Source organism: Microcaecilia unicolor, chromosome 5, assembly GCF_901765095.1.
Source record: "Microcaecilia unicolor chromosome 5, aMicUni1.1, whole genome shotgun sequence".
Classification (NCBI taxonomy): domain Eukaryota; kingdom Metazoa; phylum Chordata; class Amphibia; order Gymnophiona; family Siphonopidae; genus Microcaecilia; species Microcaecilia unicolor.
The window spans coordinates 232,375,501-232,397,510 of record NC_044035.1 but is presented as its reverse complement, the minus strand read 5'-3'; the positions used below and the strand labels follow the sequence as shown (position 1 = coordinate 232,397,510).

Sequence of the window (22,010 nt, the reverse complement as noted above, 5' to 3'; positions counted from 1 at the left end):
GTAGAACTGGTTTACAGCTCATAATTACACTTTTGTAACAATTTTTTTTCAAGCACGAATGCTGTCTTAAGGACAGAAATCTAAAATATCCTAAGTTTCTCCAAGTCTTTTTTTTTTTAATGCATCAAAAATATTTTAAAAAATCTACCTATTTCCCTGCGCTGACCGGAACCTGGACGTGGGTACCAGGACTGGATCATCATCACTGTCATCTGTCTCTTGATAGGCAGAGCTCCTGGAGGACAATCCTTCATGGGCCGTATGTTCCCTTGATTCTGGTGGAGACTGACTTTTGTGATTGAGGTTGTTGGTGCTTTCAGGAATTGGCTCATGCGGCGCTCCCAACTCTTGACTTTTTCCCTCAGACTGTCCATCGTCTGGAGTGGCAGAGGTAATTGGAATATCCCAGTCAGTCCTATCTTCTGTGCTGGGTCCAGGCTCTTCTGATATAATCCTGTCTGAGATAGCCAACACAACATGGACTGCTTTAACATTTGCTAAATGTGATGCTCTCCATGGATGGTGAGCTTGGCTAATAGACAGTGACAGTCATGCTTTTACAGATATGGGGGAATTTTCAGTAGCCCACCTATGTGCAATATCCATGGGTCCTTATGGAGCCAATATGCAATTTTTCAAAAAGAAATGACACACATGGGGTTTTCTTTGAGAATCTCTATACCTTTAGCCAGGTAAGGGGCAATTTTTCAGCTAAACCAAGAGTAAATTGCGTTGAAAACTGCAAAGATTTTCCAGCAGATAAAACACCTTTTACCTATAGAAATAGGAGCTTAGAAAATTGCTTGAGATCTATGTGCTACAAATGTACAGCACACACTTTTTTGCAGAATGAGCATAGGCACTCCTGAGGAAAAGGTTGGGCAGAGTTGTGAGATGCATGTATCCCCTCACAGAGTATGCTACTCTAAGGGGAGAACATGGGGATACATACTTCAGGGGAGGCAACTGTCTTTTTAGCACATCCATCCTTGGGATTCAGGACTGGAACTAGCAAGAGCTGGGAGATCTTTAGTCTCTGGAAACACACTCGCTCTATTCACTTTCAGTACCACAAAATCACACTTCATGACAGGTTTTGTGCTGACTATTTAAAGTTAACTGAAATTCTTTAAATAGTTGCAACCAGTGGAAATTCAAATATTTTATACTGACATCTATTATTAAGTCACAGCTACGTTCATCTTGGTCTCTTTCTCTAGGCAGAGCTACTCCTCTTATCCACAGTTTGAGGCTTTCTCAAATAAAAGAGAATCTCTCTATCTCCTTATAACACCAGTCAAATACCTTTAAGAAGCTGCAGACTGGTTTCAGGTTCTTGCAGTTTCCTTTCTATTCTTGGAATCTTTGCTCCTCTACTCAACCCAAAGGTGGTCCTTCTGACCTCTTCCGTATCTGTTCCAGGATCAGAACCCAATCCCTGTCCAGAAATCACCTCCTGCCCCTGGTTTCTTATTTTGTTTACTTGTTAGAAGTCCCCTACAAAAAGGAGGGAATTCTGAAAAGTGTAAGTTCTACAGTCCAAAGGTAGGTTTCTGTTTTTGACTGGTTAAGCCTTTGGACTGTAGCATACATTTCAGACTTCCCTCTTTTTTTGTAGGGAACTTCTCCTACTATCACCTCATTAATGAAGGAAGCCTTCCCAACTCTGGAAAGTTCTGAAATTTAGAACATGTCACTACCTGATCTTGGTAGAGCCACTAGATGTGTTTATTATAAAATAGACACATGTCTGCAAATTTAGGTGACCATTTGCGCCTACCTCAGGGCAGATGTATCTGTGCCTATTTTGTAGTGGGGTAATTTTATAAAGGCGCAAACGCTATAGGTGTTCTCTTTATAAAACTTATGTTTCAACAAATTAAGCACCCTATTATAAAATTATTCTCTATGCTGACATGAGAACAATTTATGTGTCGTTTACCAAGCCCAGATTCATTTTGTCAAAACAGTCACAACTCTAGCATATGTAGGAGTGATGTCACATGACAGGGCCTTGGAAGAGAGGTCTGCTTCAGTTAAGACATGTTATAAATAAAATTTGCATACAGCAATGTTCTGTACCTGGATCTAATGCACTTGGAGCGGATTCACTCATACAGGTGCAACCTTCAGGTTTCTGCAGCTCATCCTGCGATCCTTCTGGTACACCTGAAATGTCAGAGTCACTTAAACAAGTTTATTCTGGATTCTCCTTTCCCAATGCTTTCTCATTTCCTTTCTATTTAGAAACTTAAAAACTTGAAAATTCTTTAACCGAATGATGCATAATCATCTGAATGCCCCACGTTATACTTGTTTGACATTTCTCAAATTGTAAAGTGACAATATTCTTCAACTATCCCCAAGTTAATATTAGCCCTTCTCTTTTCCCTCCTTGGAATGCTGCCCCACTTATCTGGGCTTAAAAATGGGCAAATATCCAATGGGAGGCAAACAAATATCACCAAAACAGGGAAGATAGCGAGGTTGCAAAAGAGACCATAGCAGATCAGGTATCCTTAAATAAAAATCAGACAAAAGATTGCAAATTAACACTGTGAACTACTGAGCAGGATGTAAACAGGAACAATAAACATAGTTTGAAATGTTATATGTGAATGACAGAAGCCTAAGAAATAAGATGGAAGAGTTAGAATATATTGCACTAAATGAAAAATTAGATATAATAGGTATTTCTGAGACCTGGTGGAAGGAGGATAACCAGTGGGATACTGTCATACTAGGGTACAAATTATATCGTAGTGATAAGGTGGATCAAATTGGTGGAGGGGTAGTACTGTATGTTAAGGAGGGCAATTAATCAAATAGATTGAAAATTCTGCAGGAAACAAAATACATTTTGGAATCCCTCTAGATTAAAATTCCATGTGGAAAGGGGAAAAGGATAGTGATAGAAGTGTACTATCGTCCACCTGGCCAGCATGAACAGAGGGATGTAGAAATATTATCAGAAATTAGGGAGGCTAACAAACTGGGCAACACAATAATAATAAATGATTTCAATTACTCTGATATCGACTGCATAAATGTAACATCAGGGCATGCTAGGGAGGTAAAATTCCTTGACGCAATCAAGGACTGCTTTATGGAGCAGCTGGTATAGGACCCAACAAGAGAAAGAAAAATTCTAGACTTAGTCCTTAGTGGAGCGCATGATCCAGTGCAGGAGTTAATGGTGCTGGGGCCGCTTGATAACAGTGATCATAATATGATCAGATTTGATATCGGCTTTGAAGTACGTACAAACAGGAAAGCCAATATGTAGCATTTAACTTTCAAAAGGAGACTATGATAAAATGGGAAGAACAGTGAAAAAAACCCCAAAACTTAAAGGAGCAGCTGCAAAGGTCAAAAATGTACACCAGGTGTGGATGTTGTTTAAAAATACTATCCTGGATGCCCAGGCCAAATATATTCCGCGTATTAAAAAAGGAGGGAGAAAGGAAGACCAAACGACCGCCGTCATGGTTAAAAAGTGAGGTGAAGGAAGCTATTAGAGCTAAAAGAAAATCCTTCAGAAAATGGAAGAAGGATCCAACTGAAAATAATAAGAAACAGTATAAGGAATGACAAGTCAAATGCAAAGTGCTGAAAAGGAAGGCAAAGAAGGACTTTGAAAAAAAGATTGTACTGGTGGCAAAACACATAGTAAAAATATATTTTTAGGTATATTAAAGCAAGAAGCAAGCAAAAGAATCGGTTGGACCGCTAGATGACCGAGGGGTAAAAGGGGCACTCAGGGAAGACAAAGCCATAGAGGAGAGATTAAATGAATTCTTTGCTTCGGTCTTCACTGAGGAAGATTTAGGAGAGACACCAGTGCCAGAAATGGTATTCAAAGCTGACGAGTCAGAGAAACTGAATGAAATCTCTATAAACCTGGAAGATGTAATGGCGTAATTTGACAAACTGAAGAGTAGCAAATCTCCCGGACCGGATGGTATTCATCCCAGAGAACTGATAGAATTGAAAGCTGAACTTCTGGAACTTTAGTTACTAATAGGTAATTTATCTTTAAAATCAAGCATGGTACCGGAAGATTGGAGGGTGGACAATGTAACACCAATTTTTTAAAAAGGTTCCAGAGGAGATTTGGGAAATTATAGACAGGTGAGCCTGATGTTGATGCAAGGCAAAATGAGGGCGACTATTGTAAAGAACAAAATTACAGAGCATATTCAAAAGAATGATTTAATGAGACAAAGCCAACATGGATTTAATGAATGGAAATCCTGCCTCACCAATCTATTACATTTCTTTGGAGGGGTAAACAAACATGTGGATAAAGGTGAGCCGGTCGATACTGTGTATCTGATTTTCAAAAGGCGTTTGACAAAGTGCTTCATGAAAGACTCCACAGTAAACTGGAGAGTCATGGGATTGGAGGTAGTGTCCTATTGTGGATTAAAAATCCACAATCCTCTTGCAATTTAACAACTTTGAATAACTTTGTGTTGTCAACAAATTTAATTTATAAATACGTTAAAAAGCAGCGGTCCCAGCACTGACTCCTGGGGAACCCCATTATCTACCCTTCTCCATTGAGAATACTGACCATTTAACCCTACTCTTTGTTTTCTATTTTTAATAGGGTTAAATGGTCAGTATTCTCAATGGAGAAGGGTAGATAATGGGGTTCCCCAGGAGTCAGTGCTGGGACCGCTGCTTTTTAACGTATTTATAAATTAAATTTGTTGACAACACAAAGTTATTCAAAGTTGTTAAATTGCAAGAGGATTGTGAAAAATTATAAGAGGATAACCGTTATGAGATTGGGAGACTGGGCATCTAAATGGCAGATGGTGTTTAATGTGAGCAAGTGCAAAGTGATGCAAGTGGGAAAGAGGAACCCGAACTATAGCTATGTAATCCAAGGTTCCACATTAGCAGTCATCGACCAGGAAAGGGATCTAAAGCGCCATTGTTGATGATACGTTGAAAACCTGTGCCAAGAGTGCAGTGGTGGCTAAGAAAGCAAATAGAATATTAGGTATTATTAGGAAAGGAATGGAATACAAAAATGAGGAATGGAATACAAAACTGAGTGTGAGCAAAGTCTAAATAAAAAATTATAATGCCTTTGTATCGCTCCATGGTGCAACTACACCTAGACTATTGTGTTCAAATCAGGTCACTGCATCTAAAACAAAATTGTGAAATTAGAAAAGGTACAGAGAAGGGTGATGAAACTGGATAAAGGGGATGGGACGACTTCGCTATGAGAAAAGGCTAAAGCAGCTAGGGCTTTTCATCAGCTTAGAGAAAAGAAGGCTGAGGGGAGATATGATAGAGATCTATAAAATAATGAGTGGAGTGGAATGGGTAGACGTGAATCGTTTGTTTAATTTTTCCAAAAATATTAGGACTCAGGGGAACGTGATAAAGCTACAAAGTAGTAAATTTAAAATGAACTGGAGAAAATATTTATTCAATTCAACATTAAAAAAAAAATTTCTTTATTAAAGAATGGTGCACATCACGAGTATAACAAAACAACTTTGAGGGTAAATAACTGATCATCATTTGACATATAAACCATGGGTCACAATGCTTATAAAGAACACATATTCGTTATCAGTACAGCAGTAGCTCCTCATGTACCATTCTCATTTTCCTCCCACCCGGATCCCCCCTCCCCTAGTTCCCTACTGTTACTCCGTGCCCTTCCCAGATAGGTCATGACTATCCTGTCTGTCCACGAAGGCCTGTGCCAATTTCCAGAGATCCTTATACCGTCCCCTTCCGGCGGACTTCCCCCAGCGAAGGGCGTGTTCATCAATTCCCAAGTTGCCATTTGTTTCATACTGGCTTTCCACTCAGCCACCACCCAATAATGTACTGTTTTTCGCGCCACAATAATGACAGTAGTATAAAACGCTGTTGATGCTCAACTAAACCCAGGGAGTTTAAGCTAGAATCCAGGCCCAATAATAGGGACCCATACGTCCATTCACATGTTACACCCACAATTCCCTCTACGTCCGAAAGGACACCTGTCCGGAAAGATTGAAGTTTGGTGCATTCCAAAAAATGATGCACGTGGTACCTCTGCCCACTTCACATTTATCAAACGTGTCACTATCCCAAAGACCAATCAGCATCCTCCTGCTTTTTGAGATATATAAACATCATGTAAGATCTTGAACTGGGTTTCATGCAATCTCACATTTGGTATAATCCTGAAAGCCAACTCAAAACAGCGGGCCATGTCTTGCCTGACAAAGGGCTCCCCCATGCTCACATTCCACTGCAGCGCTAGCTTATCCAAAGTTGGGGAAGCACGCTGCTCCTTCCCCAACTTATACCACCCTGAAAGCTTATTAGAGGAAGCTGGCATCTGCATGAACATCTGATCCAGTTGGGTAAAAGCAGGGACACAGTCTCTAAATTTCAGAGTAAACGTAATGTAATGCCTAAGTTGGTAATAAGAGAACACCAAAGTATCAGGGAGATGCCACTCTGCTTGGCATTGCTGGAATGAGGGTAGGCCGCCTCCTCCAAGTTCCAAAACTGACCCATATATCTGCAACCCCCTTTCCTCCATTTGTCCCAAACCAAGAACCCCTGTCCTGCAGGGAAGTCTGGATTGCACTTAGCCTCCAAAAACATTGAGGCTCCCCATGCTCCCCCTAGTTGTGAGCACCACCACTCCCATGCCCTTCGTAACGGTCTCAGTAACGGTGACAATGTGGAACCCGTTCCCCTAGTGTGAAGGGCATTAGAAACGGTGTAGGGATATGCCTCCAGGGACCAAATGTGCCCAGGAGAGTAGCGAGCTGCCCCTGTACGTATCTCATGTAGCCAGCGAAGCAGGGCTGCCACATTGTATAAACGTAAATCCGGTAGGTTGAAACCCCTTTTTGCCCTAGGCTGCTCTAGCTTTGTCACCCCTATACGTGCTCTCCGTGCTGACCAAATAAAGGAGGACACCGCTCCCCTGTATGTCCACTCATCTTTCCTAGTTACCATAGGGGCATCATTTGTAGGGGGTATAAGATCTTAGGTAAAGAACCATCTTAACCAGGGCTACCTGTCCTAGCAACGAGATAGGCAGGTCCCTCCATCTATGACACAGAGCGCAAACTTCCTCAATTCGCTCCTGCACATTTTTCTTGTACATAACCACGGTGTCCAAGTACAAGTATACTCCCAGATATTTCAAGGGGCCCGTATTCCATGCCAGTGGAAAAGTTGTTGAGGACCTACACGGGCATGTGGAAGACAATGCCATCTCCTCTGATTTCTCAAAGCTGATTCTCAGTCCAGAAAAGGAGCCAAATTGTTGGATGAGGGTCACCAGTGAGGATATGTTGTGGGGGGCATTGTCCAAAAATATCAACATATTGTCAGCGAAGAGGTTAATTTTATACTCCTGTTGGCCCACCCGTATACCTTGCAAAAGACTGGACTGACGGATTTTACATGCTAACGGCTCCAGGGAGAGGACAAACAGCATTGGCGACAACGGGCATCTCTGTCTCATCCCCCTTTGCAACGTGAAAGAGGGAGTGAGCTGTCCATTCACCAGAATTTGCGCTGTGGGGCAAGTATAGAGAGCCCATATACCAGTAAGAAATTCTCCCATGATACCAAACTGGGGAAGTACCTAGAACAGGTCGTCCCATAGGATTTTGTCAAATGCCTTTTCAGCATCCAAACTGGCGATGACAGCACCCCCGGGCTTATTTCCTTTTGCATGAATTGCGCTTAGTGCTCTGAGAATATTCGCAGATACATACCTCCCAGGCACAAACCCAGTTTGATCAGCATGTACTAGCCCAGGCAGCACTTTGCCTAGCCTTGAGGTCATGATGCTGGCGAACAACTTGAGGTCTTGATTCAGCAGGGATATAGGCCTATATGATCCCAGCAGATCTTTATCCCTGCCCGGCTTAGGAAGAATTACAATAGTGGCGTGCGCCATCCTGCCAATGTCTTGTCCTTTAGTGCACAGCGCCTGACATAGCATTTGAAACAGGCCAGCTATATTGTTTCCTAGAATTTTATAGTATTCCGGGCCTAGTCCATCCAGTCCCAGGGCTTTTGCCAATTTCAAACGCTTCAGGGCCTGCTGTATCTCCTTCCCAGTAACCGGGGCATTCAAATGTTGTATTTGGGCCTGGGACAAGCTGGGAAGCTCCAACCCTCCTAAAAACCGCTCCCTGTTCACCACATCACAACGTCCTTTGTCATATAAGTGTCGCGTTCCCAAGGACCTTGGCATACTGTCAGGCTTCTTCCCCGGGAGCACTGGGTTCGTGAGTCCTTGGGCCACTACCATGGAGCGGCAGTGGCAGGCAAGATCACCTTCAAGGTAGAGACGAAACAAGACTGGACCGGAACCCCGGACTGGAGCCCTACACAGGAATACACGGGACTGGAACGCACCGGACGGGTGCGCACTGGAGTGGAGCCCGCTGGACTGGAACACACTGAAGTGGACCCACTGGACTGGAACATACAGGAGTGAAGCCCGCTGGACTAGAACCCACTGGAGTGGAATCCACTGGACTGGCTTCACCTACGCTTAGCCACCTTTCCCCGAGGGTAGCCCTCAGGTTCGGGCAGCCGGCAGGGCTTACAGGAAAAACCGGAACTTACAAGCAGGAACAGCAGGAATCAGGATACAGAAGTGCCCCCAGGCACCTAGGCGAAAGCAAGGCAGACAGGCAGGCAGGGAATGTCCGGGTTCCCGCAGTAGGCACGTTCAAAGCAAGTCTCAGGGCGGGCGGCTAGCAAAGCAGTAGTCAGGTTCAAAGCAAAGTCTCTGGGCCGGCGGCTAGCAAAGCAGTAGTCAGGTTCAAAGCAAAGTCTCTGGGCAGGCGGCTAGCAAAGCAGTAGTCAGGTTCAAAGCAAAGTCTCTGGGCAGGCGGCTAGCAAAGCAGTAGTCAGGTTCAAAGCAAAGTCTCTGGGCAGGTCAAGGAGCAAGACTAAGGCAGCTGCTCCAGTATCAAAGAGTACTGGCAACAGCCAAAACAAGGGCTGAAGCTCCAGAAGCAAAAGAAAACACACACGGGAAAAACCAGAAAGCAAAACATGAGAAGACTAGGAAACTGAACACAAGCTAACAGGAAAGCAATGCCCAAGCTAACCAGTCATATACTAGAAACATACACAGAGCAAACACAGGAGAACTAGTAAAGCTGTACACAGGCTAACAAGCAAAGCTGTGCCCAAGCTAACCAGTCATACACCAGAAACATACACAGAGCAAACACAGGAGAACTAGTAAAGCTGTACACTGGCTAACAAACAAAGCTGTGCCCAAGCTAACAAGTCATACACCAAAAAACATACACAGAGCAAACACAGGAGAACTAGTAAAGCTGTACACAGGCTAACCAACAAAGCTGTGCCCAAGCTAACAAGTCATACACCAGAAACATACACAGAGCAAACAATGTAGCAGTGTACAGAGCACTCTACATACCAGGGCCCTTAGACGAAATGCAAAGGCAAGGGCTGCAGTCTCTAAGTGATTAATAAAGCCCTTCAACACCAGAGGCACAGCTGCAGCAATCTCCTTGCCTCCAAACAGAGGCTTGACACACAGAGAAGTCAGCCCACAGGAAGGAACAGCGGGAGCCATCTTGGATACTGGCATAGAGGAGTCGGCAGCCATCTTGGAAGAGGCATAGCCCACACAGGTGAGGTCCAGTAAGGCAATCAGCACACAGAGCCAGAGAGAAACTAAGACAGAGACAGACACAGAGACAAGCAGAAGCCAGCACAGCCATTGACTCCCAGAAACAGAGTAAGAATGAGGGTGGTCATGGCCATAGACGTGGCAATAAAAATCAACAAAGACCTCTTGTATGTCCTTCTCTTTGGTTGCTTGTGCGCCTGTTTTGTTTCTAATTTTGGTAATCACTTGCCTAGGGGCTCTAGTACGAATCAGCGTAGCCAGAAGCCGGCCCACTTTGTTCCCCCACCTATGTAATTGGTATTTGTATAGTTGTATATCCCTAAGGGCTCTCTGATTTAGTAGTAAATTGATTTTGTGCCTAATATCCATGTACTGAAGCTGAACCTGCTCTGGGCCGCCCCTCACCAATGATGCCCTGACGGAGTGCAGTTGCCATGCCAAAGACAGTAATTCTCGCTCTTGTCTTTTGCGCTTCCTGGAGATGTATTCAATTATCTTTCCTCTGAGGACCACTTTCCCTGCCTCCCAGTAGACCACGGGATCCACCTCGTCTGGATCATTCTCCTCTAAATAGTGCTTCCACTCTTCTCCTAAGAATCTCTTAAATTCATCATCTAAAAGATGGGAGGGATTCATCCTCCATCCTCCTGGTTGCCTCCTACGGGATAGACCCATCACCACCCATACCATACTGTGATCAGAAACCACCCCATCCTCTATATCTGCCTCCCTGGCTAATGATAGGAAAGGTTGGGAAATTAATATGCAATCCAGCCACGTCTGCACTTTATGAACCTGAGAGAAAAAGGTAAAATTGCGTTCATCCAGGTGAAGTACCCTCCAGATGTCAAGGAGATTCAGTTCTTGCATTAAAAAATTTACTCCCCATGCCTCGTGGCCCTTGGGCCTTTTCTTTGGGGGGCTGCAATCAAGTAGTGGGTCAGCTGTGATATTGAAGTCTCCTCCCACTATCAATGGGTATCCCTGAAGTGTTGCCAACATAGCTATCAATTTGGAAAAGAAACTGTGTGAGTAAACATTGGGGGCATAAACAGAGCAGATGGCTATTTTTCTCCTTTGTAGTTCCCCCATCCAAACCACATAGCGGCCTTCGGGGTCTGCAATGGTCTTATGCCATAGGAGATCTAATTTCTTATGGGCCAGGATTGCCACCCCCCATTGCCTAACGTTACAGGATGCAGATGCCAGCTTCCCAACCCAATCTCTTTTAATTTAGCATGTTCATGGTGAGTTAAATGGGTTTCCTGCAAGAGCAAAACCTTCACTTGAGAACGTTTGACATAGTTCAGGATCTTTGTGCGTTTTACAGGCGAGTGTATTCCATCCACATTTAGTGTAGCAATTCGTAGGTCACCCATTCCACCACTTTAATAGTGGTCTATTGTGATAGTGCAAGCCAGTGCAAGCCAGCCATTTCGGAGGCTAAAGACGGCGTCCCAGCTGCGCTGCCCCCGCCTGTGTAGGGCAAGCCCTCCCTCATGACAGAACTAAGCTTCAGAATTTTCAAGAGCACGGAGTCCCTCCCTCCCCCCACTAAATCGCAGAGCAAAATCAAGAACTTGTCAAGCTCGCTCTCTCCCCTTCCAACCATTCACCACGCCTTCCTCACCCGCACATGGAACCTCCCTTCCTCCAAACCCCATACACATCCTCCAATCACCCACATGCATGCAATCCCCCACAAAAAGGTTCCCTGCGCCATGCCCCATCCCCCCTCTCCCTCCAACACTCTCCCATCTTCCCTCTGACCTGAACCCCCCAACCTGTTTCATTTCTATAGCTTCCCCGCTCCCTCCATGCCCCCTTCCCATCCAGTAAATATTAAGCAGTTACAATGTGGACCCCTAACATAACAGGGTCACACTAACAAACAGAAGTCCCTTACTATAGTTCCAATAAACAACAACACATTTCCAACAGTTGACCAGGGGCTACCTCAGACGATCTTTCTTCCTTTGGGGAGAAACATCTTTCACGACCATAACTCACAGCAATTTGCTCTGCCACAAGCATGCACTCTCACTCAGGAGGGCAGCAGATTCTTTATGAATGCATGGAGCTCTGCAGCCGCTGTGAAATTTAGGTTTTTGTTGTTATGAAGCAGTCTCACCCTTGCCGGGTATTGGAAAGCAAACTTGATATCTCTGCTAAAGAGTTGAGAGCAGAAAGACGCCAGCACCCTCCACTACTCTGAGATACGTTGCGAAAAGTCTTGGAACAGAAGTATTTTAGAGCCTTTGTAATCCAGGTTGCGCGAGCGTTTGTACAGTTCCAATATCTTGGCTTTAGTAACATAGTTCAGGTAAACACCTATGCTTGGCGTGGTCTGTCTGTTTCCCTCTCTCGAATCCCTACCCGGTGCGCTTTCTCCACGTGTATCGGGCCCGCTGCTGATGGGAGCCCAACCGCCTCTGGCAGCCATTTTTTCCATGATTTCCAGCAGGTCCGATTCTTTAATAGGTTCTGGGAGGCCAACTATTCGCAGATTATTTCACCTTGCCCGGTTCTCTTGGTCCTCCACCCATTCTAGCAGGTGTGCATTTTGTGTCTCCAGTGCTCCTATTTTTTCCTCCATCACTTGCATACGATCCTCTTGGGAGGAGATACGCTCTTCTGTTTGCTGTATGTGTGCCGCCTGACCAGCCACTGAAACTTTCAGCTCATCCATAACAACATGCAGCTTGGCAAGTTCATCGTCTAAAAGTTGTGACATATTTCGCATTGAGAGTTGGATGGTATCATCAGTAGCCTGTGGTGTCGAAGGATCCCGCTTCTGGGCCGCCATCTTGCGTGTGCTCCCTGCAGCCTGTTCCCTGCCTAAGCAAGCCGCTTTGATCGGCATAACAAACTTTTCTGGCTTCTTCCGCTGCCAATTCAGATGAGTCCCCCCCCCCCCCCCCCCCCCGAGTTCCAACATTGGTGGATCAGTTTTAAATTGAAAAAATTCACCACGGGGGTGCCATAAGAAGGGGGTTTCTCGTAATGAGGGAGCAGAACCAAACTTGTAGGCATCCGCTCACACTGCTGCCATCATGTGACCCCACATTCAACATTTAATTAAACTCTGGAATTCGTTGCCAAAGAACATAGTAAAAGCAGTTCGCTTAGTGGAATTTAGAAAAGGTCTGGATGGCTTCCTAAAAGAAAAGTCCATAGACCATTATTAAAATGGACTTGGGGAAAATCCACTGCTTATTTCTAGGATAAGCAGCATAAATGTATTGTACTGTTTTGGGATCTTGCCAGGCACTTGTAACCTGGTTTGGCCACTGTTGGAAACAGGATGCTGGGCTTGATGGACCTTCAGTCTATCCAGTATGGCAATACTTATGTACTTAAATAAAGATAATGAACTTGATGCAGTCCAGCTATTTAGATGGCTCAGCCCTAAGTACTAATATAAGGATATTGTATCATTTTCACTAGTCGTATCTTCTGGGATATCCAGGGGAGGAAATACCTACAGTTTCTCCTTTGATCTAAACCAGGGCTCCCAAATTGTGCGTCACAACACTGAATGGCGTCACGAAATCTGCTCTGCTGTCAGGGAGGGGAGATTCAATTTATCAAAAAGGTCTGCACAAATGTTGGCAGAGAACGAGCCTGTTTTATAAAGCGAAGAATAAAATTGAACAAACTCTCGCTTGATAGCATCTATCTCCATGTGAGACCCCTTTTGCGTCCCTTATCCTACTAATGTAATTTTTTGCGAACCTCTGCCATATCAAAGAAGCAAGCAGCTTGCCTGTCTTGTTATCCCACTGGTGTAAGCAGTACTTATAGAGTTTTATCATCATAAAGTGCCCTGGCATCCAATACTGCCTGCAATTGCTTCTTAATCTCAAAGAACGCTCTACGCGTGGTTTCAGAATCTCCGGACAAAGAATCTCCGGGCTTCCTTCAGCTTGACCATAAGGTCCCTAATTTCCTGCTCTCGGCGTGTACTTAAAGCAGTAGTGTAAGCAATAATCTTGCCGCGGAGAACAGCCTTGGATGCCTCCCAATAGGTCCTGGTACCTACAGATGGGTATCGTTCTCCGCTATGTAATCAAGCCAGCCCTGCCTCAAATACGTGCGGAAAGCACGGTCCTGTTACAGAGCAGGGTTCATGCGCCAGTGAAAGGTGCCAGCCCTCTCCCCCACCTCAGCGTGGCCCACACGGTGCATGGTCCGAGATGGCAGGCTCCCCAATCCCCGTACGGTCCGTCATTTGAGCCAGGGAATGGGACAAAATAATAATATAATTTATTATTTGTTACATTTGTATCCCACATTTTCCCACCTTTTGCAGGCTCAATGTGGCTTACATATAACCATTAACGGCGTTAGCCGATTACGGTCTGAACAAATACATGGTATGAATAAATACAAACAAAAAAACAGCACCATGGGCCTTTAAAATGGAACAAAGTTCTTTAATGAATGAGCCTTGACCCGACACGGGCCGTGTTTCGGTGACTAGCACCTGCGTCAGGGGTCACAGTGATGACGTGGAAAACTTGGGGAATAACTCGAATATTTTCATCTACAATATTCCTTACCCCCACATCTCATGTAGTAAAAGCTACAAAGCACCAAGGCACTTTCACTTTCTGTATCAAAATGGATCCATTTTGATACAGAAAGTGAAAGTGCCTTGGTGCTTTGTAGCTTTTACTACATGAGACGTGGGGTAAGGAATATTGTAGATGAAAATATTCGAGTTATTCCCCAAGTTTTCCACGTCATCACTGGGACCCCTGACGCAGGTGCTAGTCACCGAAACACGGCCCGTGTCGGGTCAAGGCTCATTCATTAAAGAACTTTGTTCCATTTTAAAGGCCCGTGGTGCTGTTTTTTTGTTTGGACTTTAGTTTGTACTTTGTTCCCTCTCTTTTGTTATATGAATAAATACAAAGTAATATTGTGGTAGAATTAGGTACATGTATGGTAGGTACAGTTGGGGGGAACTTAGAGAGGAAAAGGGGGAAGAAGAGTCAGGTAATGTCCATTACGGTCTTTGGTTGCATTATGTCGCAAGTGAACCAGTATTTTTATGTTGGGTCGGTGGGGTATGTTCTTCTGAACAGGTCTGTCTTTAGTGCTTTCCGAAAATTTAGGTGGTTGAGCATAGTTTTTACTGCTTTTGGCAATGCGTTCCTTAGTTGTGTGCTTAGGTAGGAAAGCTGGCTGCATAGGTGGATTTGCATTTGAGTCCTTTGCTGCTTGGGTAGTGGAGGTTTAGGTATGATCATACAGATTTTGTGGTGTTTCTGGTTGGCAGTCGATGAGGTCTGTCATGTATCCCGGTGCCTTGCCATAAATAATTTTATGAACAGTCGTGCAGATTTTGAAAGTGATACGTCCTTTGATTGGTAGCTAGTGCAATTTTTCTCTGAGTGGTTTGAAGCTGTCAAAACGTGTGTTTTTCCAAATATAAGTCTGGCTGCTATGTTTGGGCGGTCTGAAGTTTCTTTATGATTTGATCCTTGCATCCCACATAGATTCCATTATAGTAATCTGCGTGGCTTATTACCATGGGACTGTACCAGGTTACGAACTATTTCCCTCGGGAAGAATGGTTTTATGCGTTTGAGTTTCCACATTGAGAGAAAACATTTGCTTTATGGTGGACTTCGTTAGGTCTCTAGTGATAGGTTACGGTCGACTGTACTCTGAGAATTTTCAGGCTGTCTGAGACAGGGAGGGTGTATCCTGGGGTGTTAATGTTTGTGGGTTTGTATGTATTGTATTGGGATGAGATAGTGTGTTTTTTCTGTATTGAGTTTTAGTTGGAATGCATTTGCCCATGAGTTCATGATGTTTAAGCTTAGCTTGATTTCGTTGGTGATTTCCGCCAATCATGTTTGTATGGGATGTATAATGTAACATCGTCAACGTAGATAAATGGTTGAGGCCTTGGGTGGATAGGGTCTTGGCTAATGGAGTCATCATGAGGTTGAAAAGGATTGGGATAGTGGTGATCCTTGTGGTACTCCGCAGCCTGGTTTCCACGGTGATGATATGTTTGTTTTTGATTTCACTTGATAAGTTCTGTGGTTAGAAACCCTTAATCCAACTGAGAGTGCCACCACATGATTCCGAAGTATTCTAGGAGTCTTAGCAATATGTTATGGTTAACCATGTTGAATGCTCTTGACATGTCAAATTGGAGGAGAATGCTCTTGCCCCATTGCTAGTTCCTGCTTGAATTTGGTTAGGAGAGTGAGTAGTACTGTTTTGGTGCTATGTAGGGGTCGAAATCCTGATTGTGACTCATGTAGTATAGTGAATTTGTTTATGTAGTCATTGAATTGTTTTGGTCACCAGTCCTTCCCATTAGTTTGACTACTAATGGGATAGATGCTACTGGGCGGTAGTTGGTAATGTTGTTTGTTTTTTTCTTGGTGTCTTTTGGTATTGGAGTGAGCAGGATGTTGCCTTTTTCTTGTGGGTAGATACCCTGTTGAAGCATGAAGTTTAAGCGGGATGCGAGATCTAAGCTTGCATGGACCCCCATGGGGATGGGAGAAAAAGTATAGTCACGTTTCATCTATGTGCTGGAGCCTCCAGATGTCTATCACATCCAATTCCTTTGACATGAAATTCACCCCCCCGCCCTTCATGATATTTGCCTAGCTGCTTTGGAGGTCAGCAATCTATCAGTGGGTCACTATTCTGTTCGATATATTTGTGAGTGACATTGCCGAAGGTTTAGAAGGTAAAGTTTGCCTATTTGCGGATGATACAAAGATCTGTAACAGAGTGGACACCCGGGAGGGAGTGGAAAACATGAAAAAGGATCTGAGGAAGCTAGAAGAATAGTCTAACATTTGGCAATTAAAATTCAATGCGAAGAAATGCAAAGTGATGCACTTAGGGAATAGAAATCCACGGGAGACATATGTGTTAGGCGGTGAGAGTCTGATAGGTACGGACAGGGAGAGGGATCTTGGGGTGATAGTATCTGAGGATTTGAAGGGGCCGAAACAGTGTGACAAGGCGGTGGCCGTAGCTAGAAGGTTGTTAGGCTGTATAGAGAGAGGTGTGACCAGCAGAAGAAAGGGGGTGTTGATGCCCCTGTATAAGTCGTTGGTGAGGCCACACCTGGAGTATTGTGTTCAGTTTTGGAGGCCGTATCTTGCTAAGGATGTAAAAAGAATTGAAGCGGTGCAAAGAAAAGCTACAAGAATGGTATGGGATTTGCATTACAAGACAAATGAGGAGAGACTTGCGGACCTAAACATGTATACTCTGGAGGAAAGGAGAAACAGGGGTGGTATTATACAGATGTTCAAATATTTGAAAGGTATTAAACCGCAAACGAACCTTTTCCGGAGATGCAAAGGCGGTAGAACGAGAGGACATGAAATGAGATTGAAGGGGGGCAGACTCAAGAAAAATGTCAGGAAGTATTTTTTCACGGAGAGAATAGTGGATGCTTGGAATGCCCTCCCGCGGGAGGTGGTGGAAATGAAAACGGTAACGGAATTCAAACATGTGTGGGATAAACATAAAGGAATCCTGTTCAGAAGGAATGGATCCTCAGGAGCTTAGCCGAGATTGGGTGGCAGAGCCGGTGGTGGGAGGCGGGGCTGGTGGTTAGGAGGTGGGGATAGTGCTGAGCAGACTTATACGGTCTGTGCCAGAGCCGGTGGTGGAGGCGGACTGGTGGTTGGGAGGCGGGGATAGTGCTGGGCAGACTTATACTGTCTGTGCCAGAGCCGGTGGTGGGAGGCGGGACTGGTGGTTGGGAGGCGGGGATAGTGCTGGCCAGACTTATTCGGTCTGTGCCAGAGCCGATGGTGGGAGGCGGGACTGGTGGTTGGGAGGCGGGGATAGTGCTGGGCAGACTTATACTGTCTGTGCCAGAGCCGGTGGTGGGAGGCGGGGCTGGTGGTTGGGAGGCGGGGATAGTGATGGGAAGACTTATACGGTCTGTGCCAGAGCCAGTGGTGGGAGGCGGGGCGGGTGGTTGGGAGGGGGGATAGTGCTGGGCAGACTTATACGGTCTGTGCCCTGAAGAGGACAGGTACAAATCAAAGTAGGGTATACACAAAAAGTAGCACATATGAGTTTATCTTGTTGGGCAGACTGGATGGACCGTGCAGGTCTTTTTCTGCCGTCATCTACTATGTTACTAGTAACGTTAAAATTGCCTCCTAATATGAGTGGGTATTCGTCAAAAGTCACCAGTTTAGCTGCCAAGGAGAGTGAAAAACTTGTGTGAGTAAATGTTAGGCGCATATATGTAACACAGAGCCACTTTGACCCCTTGCAGGAGTCCTGCTGCAATCGCAAAGCGGCCCTCTGGGTCTTGGTAAAGCCTATGCATGTCAAACACTATTCTATTCTTTTCTTTATTAATATGGCCACTCTCCTCTGCCTGCTATTGAAAGTAGCAAAATATAAATCTCCCACCCAATGCCGCTTTAATTTGAGATGATCTGATTTCCCTAAGTGGGTTTCCTGAAGCAGTGCTTTATCAGCATGTTGCCTTTTGAGTGCCAGCAACACCCTGGTCCTCTTTATGGGGGAATGGATGCGATCAACATTGATGGAGACAATTTTAAGGTTAGCCATACGGTAAAATTGATGATGAAATGCTGAACAAGGTATTTGAAAGCTTTCAAGTGCCCCAGGGGGTCTCCCTGCTGAACCCTCCAGACAGGCTTATAACCATCAGGGTATAGCAATAAAGAAAATATTCCCTCTATGATAGTGAGGAGCATGCCCATTTGTGACCTCTTGGAGTATCCGGACAGGAGTAAACTAGACGGTCTCTCCCAGACTCCCCCCTCTCCCAGAAGAAACATACAACCCGTGATCCTCCTCCCTCCCACTACTAGTTATGGCAACCTGAAATAGTCCCGTACACACACACAACCAGCTCACAACATTCATCCCCCCTTACTCACCATCAACCCCCCGTACCCCCGCTGCCTACCACCCAACCCCCAACTCCCAGATACCACTCCACATGGAAGATTCCCCAACCCTAAACGCCACCGCTCACTCCCATAACACTTATGGCAACATTAATTAGTCAAACATTAAAGAATTCCAGACCAACTGGCTACCTATCGATCAGCCTGGGACCAACAATGTCGCAGATGCAGCAAACAGAAAGAATCGGGTCCTCTGGGTCACCGCCGTGTGCGAGATGCAAGTTGTCATGCCGTGCTACTAGGGCCTCTTGGGAACTCCACTCCCTCATTGGTATCCTGGCCCTAGGACCTTGGTGAATCACAAAGTTCTCAGGTCTCGGGCACCATCCAAAGGCCTCCAGCCCCCCAAGGACCCGCGGTACTGGAATCCCAGCAGTGCACACACAAGCTTAGTAACTGGCATACAAAATATTTTTAAACCGCAACCCCCCGACAGCACTTACGGCTTCCGCTGAGGTCTTTCCAGCAACAAAGTTTATAACAGTGAAATCATTGTAGTCTATCCACAAAGGCACCAAGATCCTTGGGGTCTGTGAAATACAGAGCTTTGTTATCCAGTAGAACTCACACTTTAGCTGGGTACAACAATGAAAAGCGCACTCCCTTGTCAAAAAGACGTTTGCAATGGCACCCCATCTGCTTTCGTTGGTCTGAAACAAGCACTGAGTAATCCTGAAAGAGCAAAATCTTATTGCCTTCATATTCCACCTGCTTCTGTCCTCTGAATGCTTGTAAGATTTTGTCCTTATCTGCGTAATTAAGAATCTTGGCCAACACTGGTCTTGGCCGCTTTTCACCCTCATGCAACATGCCCACTTTGTGAACTCTCTCAACCCGCAGCGCACTGTCTGGGAACTGCAGGCCCAGTTGATCCGGCAACCAGCGCTCAACCAACTGCCATAGATCTTTTTCCTTCACTGTTTCTGGAACCCCTATAATTCTGATGTTGTTCCTTCTGCTTCTGTTTTCCTGGTCATCGACCTGCTGTGCTAGCTGCATGCACCTCTGCTCCAGTACCGCGATCCTCACATCTGCCGCCTCAGTACGGTCCTCTTGGCGCAAGATGCGGTCTTCAGCTTGCTGCAAACGCACACCCTGCCTTTCCAATGATTCTCGAATCTGGTCCACAGAAGCCTGAAGTTTAGACAATTTTTTTGCCAGGATTGTTTAAATCTGTTGGATCAGCTCTTGGATGGCCTCTGCAGGCAATCCTGCCATCTGGGGACTCTTCTGCATCGCCGCCATTTTAAAACATGAGTCTTGTGTGCAGGGCTTCTTGGCACACAGGGTCTTCACGGGCATAACAACCGTCCACGGCTCCAAAAGCCGCTCAGATCTGGCGAAAGGGATCCACGCTCCCTGCGTGCCACAATTGGGTACTGTGGAGTCTACCTAGGAGTTTTTATGCAGGTAATTTTAAAGATTTTGGGGTAGTAGGAGCGGAGACGGGAATAGAGACGTCCGCTCTGCTAAAGAGCATCACGTGACCCCCAGTGATCTTTTACACCAAATAGAACAAATATTTTCCACTGTGTCAACAACATTTTCCTTGAGACTTATACCATCAATGGCCTAAATAGATGTGTTAACTTGGTGGCTATGTTCATTTATATTGTACTAGCTGTTAAGCCCGTAAAAACGGGTGAGTATTGCAGCCCTCCTCTCTTCCCTGGCTTCACCCCGTCCACCTATCCTCCCCCCCATATCCAGCAACCCTCCTCTTTCCCTTGGCCTCCCCCCATGTCCAGCAACCCTCCTCTCTGCCCTGCTCTCACCTCATGTCAAGCAACCATGCCCTCTCCCCCCTGCCCTCCCCCCATGTCCAGCTACCCTCCTCGCCGCCGCTCCCTCCCCCCTCCGTGCCGGGCCCCCTGCACTGACCTGACAGCGCCACTCACCGCCGTGTGAAAGCTCTACAGGCAGCAGATCGCTCTGCTGCTGCCTGCAGAACTTCCACACGGAGGTGAGAGGAGCTGTCAGGTCAGTGCAGGGGGTCCGATACGGAGGGGGGCAGGAGCGGCGGCGGGGATGGGGGGGAGGGTGGAGGTTGGTGCGCGCAATGTTCATTTCCAGGCGGCAGCGGCCGACAGTCCGTTTCCCTCTCTGTTCCGCCCTCTGACGTCATGACGTCTTGACGCGAGGGCGGGACAGAGAGGGAAGTCTGTACTGCGCATTTGCAGGTGAGTCGGTCACTTGCCATTTATATGTTTGCTGAATCCTCCCCTACTACATGAAATATTGGGCCTTACTCATATGGCCAGGTTGTAGCAACAGTAATAATGAGGTATAATTAACCTTATAAAAAGTTTGACATCAGAGTTGCCAAGATATACACCCAAATACCATATATTTTTTTACCCATTTAAATGGAAAATCTGGGAGATTTATATTTAGAACTTTTATCCCAGAATAGCTTGCTTTAAAGACAGACACTTGTCCAAACTCCTCAGTTTCTTGCAAGATGTTAGGCAAAGAGAAATTTCTATTCTATTCTATCTAGGTCTTATATACTGACCATCATTCCCAGTAGGATTCACAGTGGTTCACAAAAAGAGACTCCCAACATTAAGGGGGAAATCACAAAGTAAAACATAATAATGCAGGTCATCTTAATACTAATATAAGTAAGTCCTCAACATCTTCCTAAACATGTTTGATGATTATGTTCTTATATTCAGAGATAGTATGTTCCAAAGGCATGCTCCATGGAAAGGGAAGGATCTTTCAACAACTGACTTAAATCTAACATTTTTTGTAGTAGGATAACCAATTAAAGTCTCAAAATAACAGAGATTTCTTCCAGAAGAAGGGATCTCTAACAGATCCATCAAGACCTCTGCATTAGCCCCAGAAAGTGCTTTCAACATTAAACATAGTATCTTAAAATTAACACGCTGTTTGATAGGCAATCGATGCAGTTCCCTCAAGGTGATTGAAACTCTATCAAATGGACCCAGGCCAAAAATCAATCTAGCTGCTGTATTTTGCAGCACCTGCAGCCAATATTTCAATTTATAATTAATCTGAGAATACAAAGAAAAGCAATAATCTAACTGAGGAAAGTGAATAGCCTGCGTCAGAATTCTAAAATCCTCTTTTCGTAAAGAAGACCTAATTGCTTTTAATTGTCTGAGTTTTAGAAAAAAATCTCTTGCTCAGAGTACTAACCTGCTTTTCGAAGGAAAGAGTAGAAACCAAAATCACTCTCAGCACTCTGGAGAAACCTTCAATTCTCAGAGTTGCTACAGGGCGTAGCCATGGGTGGGCCTGGGCCCACCCAATTTGGGGTCAGGCCCGCCCAGCAGCACAGCGATTCCGGAGGCTCCGGTCCCCATCATCATCCATTCCTCCGTGGCGTGCCGCAACTTTCACCCCCATCTTCCCTCACCCTCGCA

General features: G+C 45.2%; 1 protein-coding gene across 6 annotated transcripts in view; it reads right to left on the bottom strand.

Annotated features, from left to right (window-relative positions):
• The window catches only part of DCAF6 (DDB1 and CUL4 associated factor 6), a 540,954-nt gene that overhangs the window by 113,990 nt on the left and 404,954 nt on the right, over positions 1-22,010 (bottom strand). For all 6 annotated transcript variants that reach the window (XM_030203854.1, XM_030203855.1, XM_030203856.1 and 3 more), the window contains 2 exons: positions 2,083-2,169; positions 149-458 (listed from right to left, as the gene is read on the bottom strand). In XM_030203854.1, the coding sequence (XP_030059714.1) occupies positions 149-458; positions 2,083-2,169 (397 nt within the window). The remainder of the gene's footprint in view (positions 1-148; positions 459-2,082; positions 2,170-22,010) is intronic.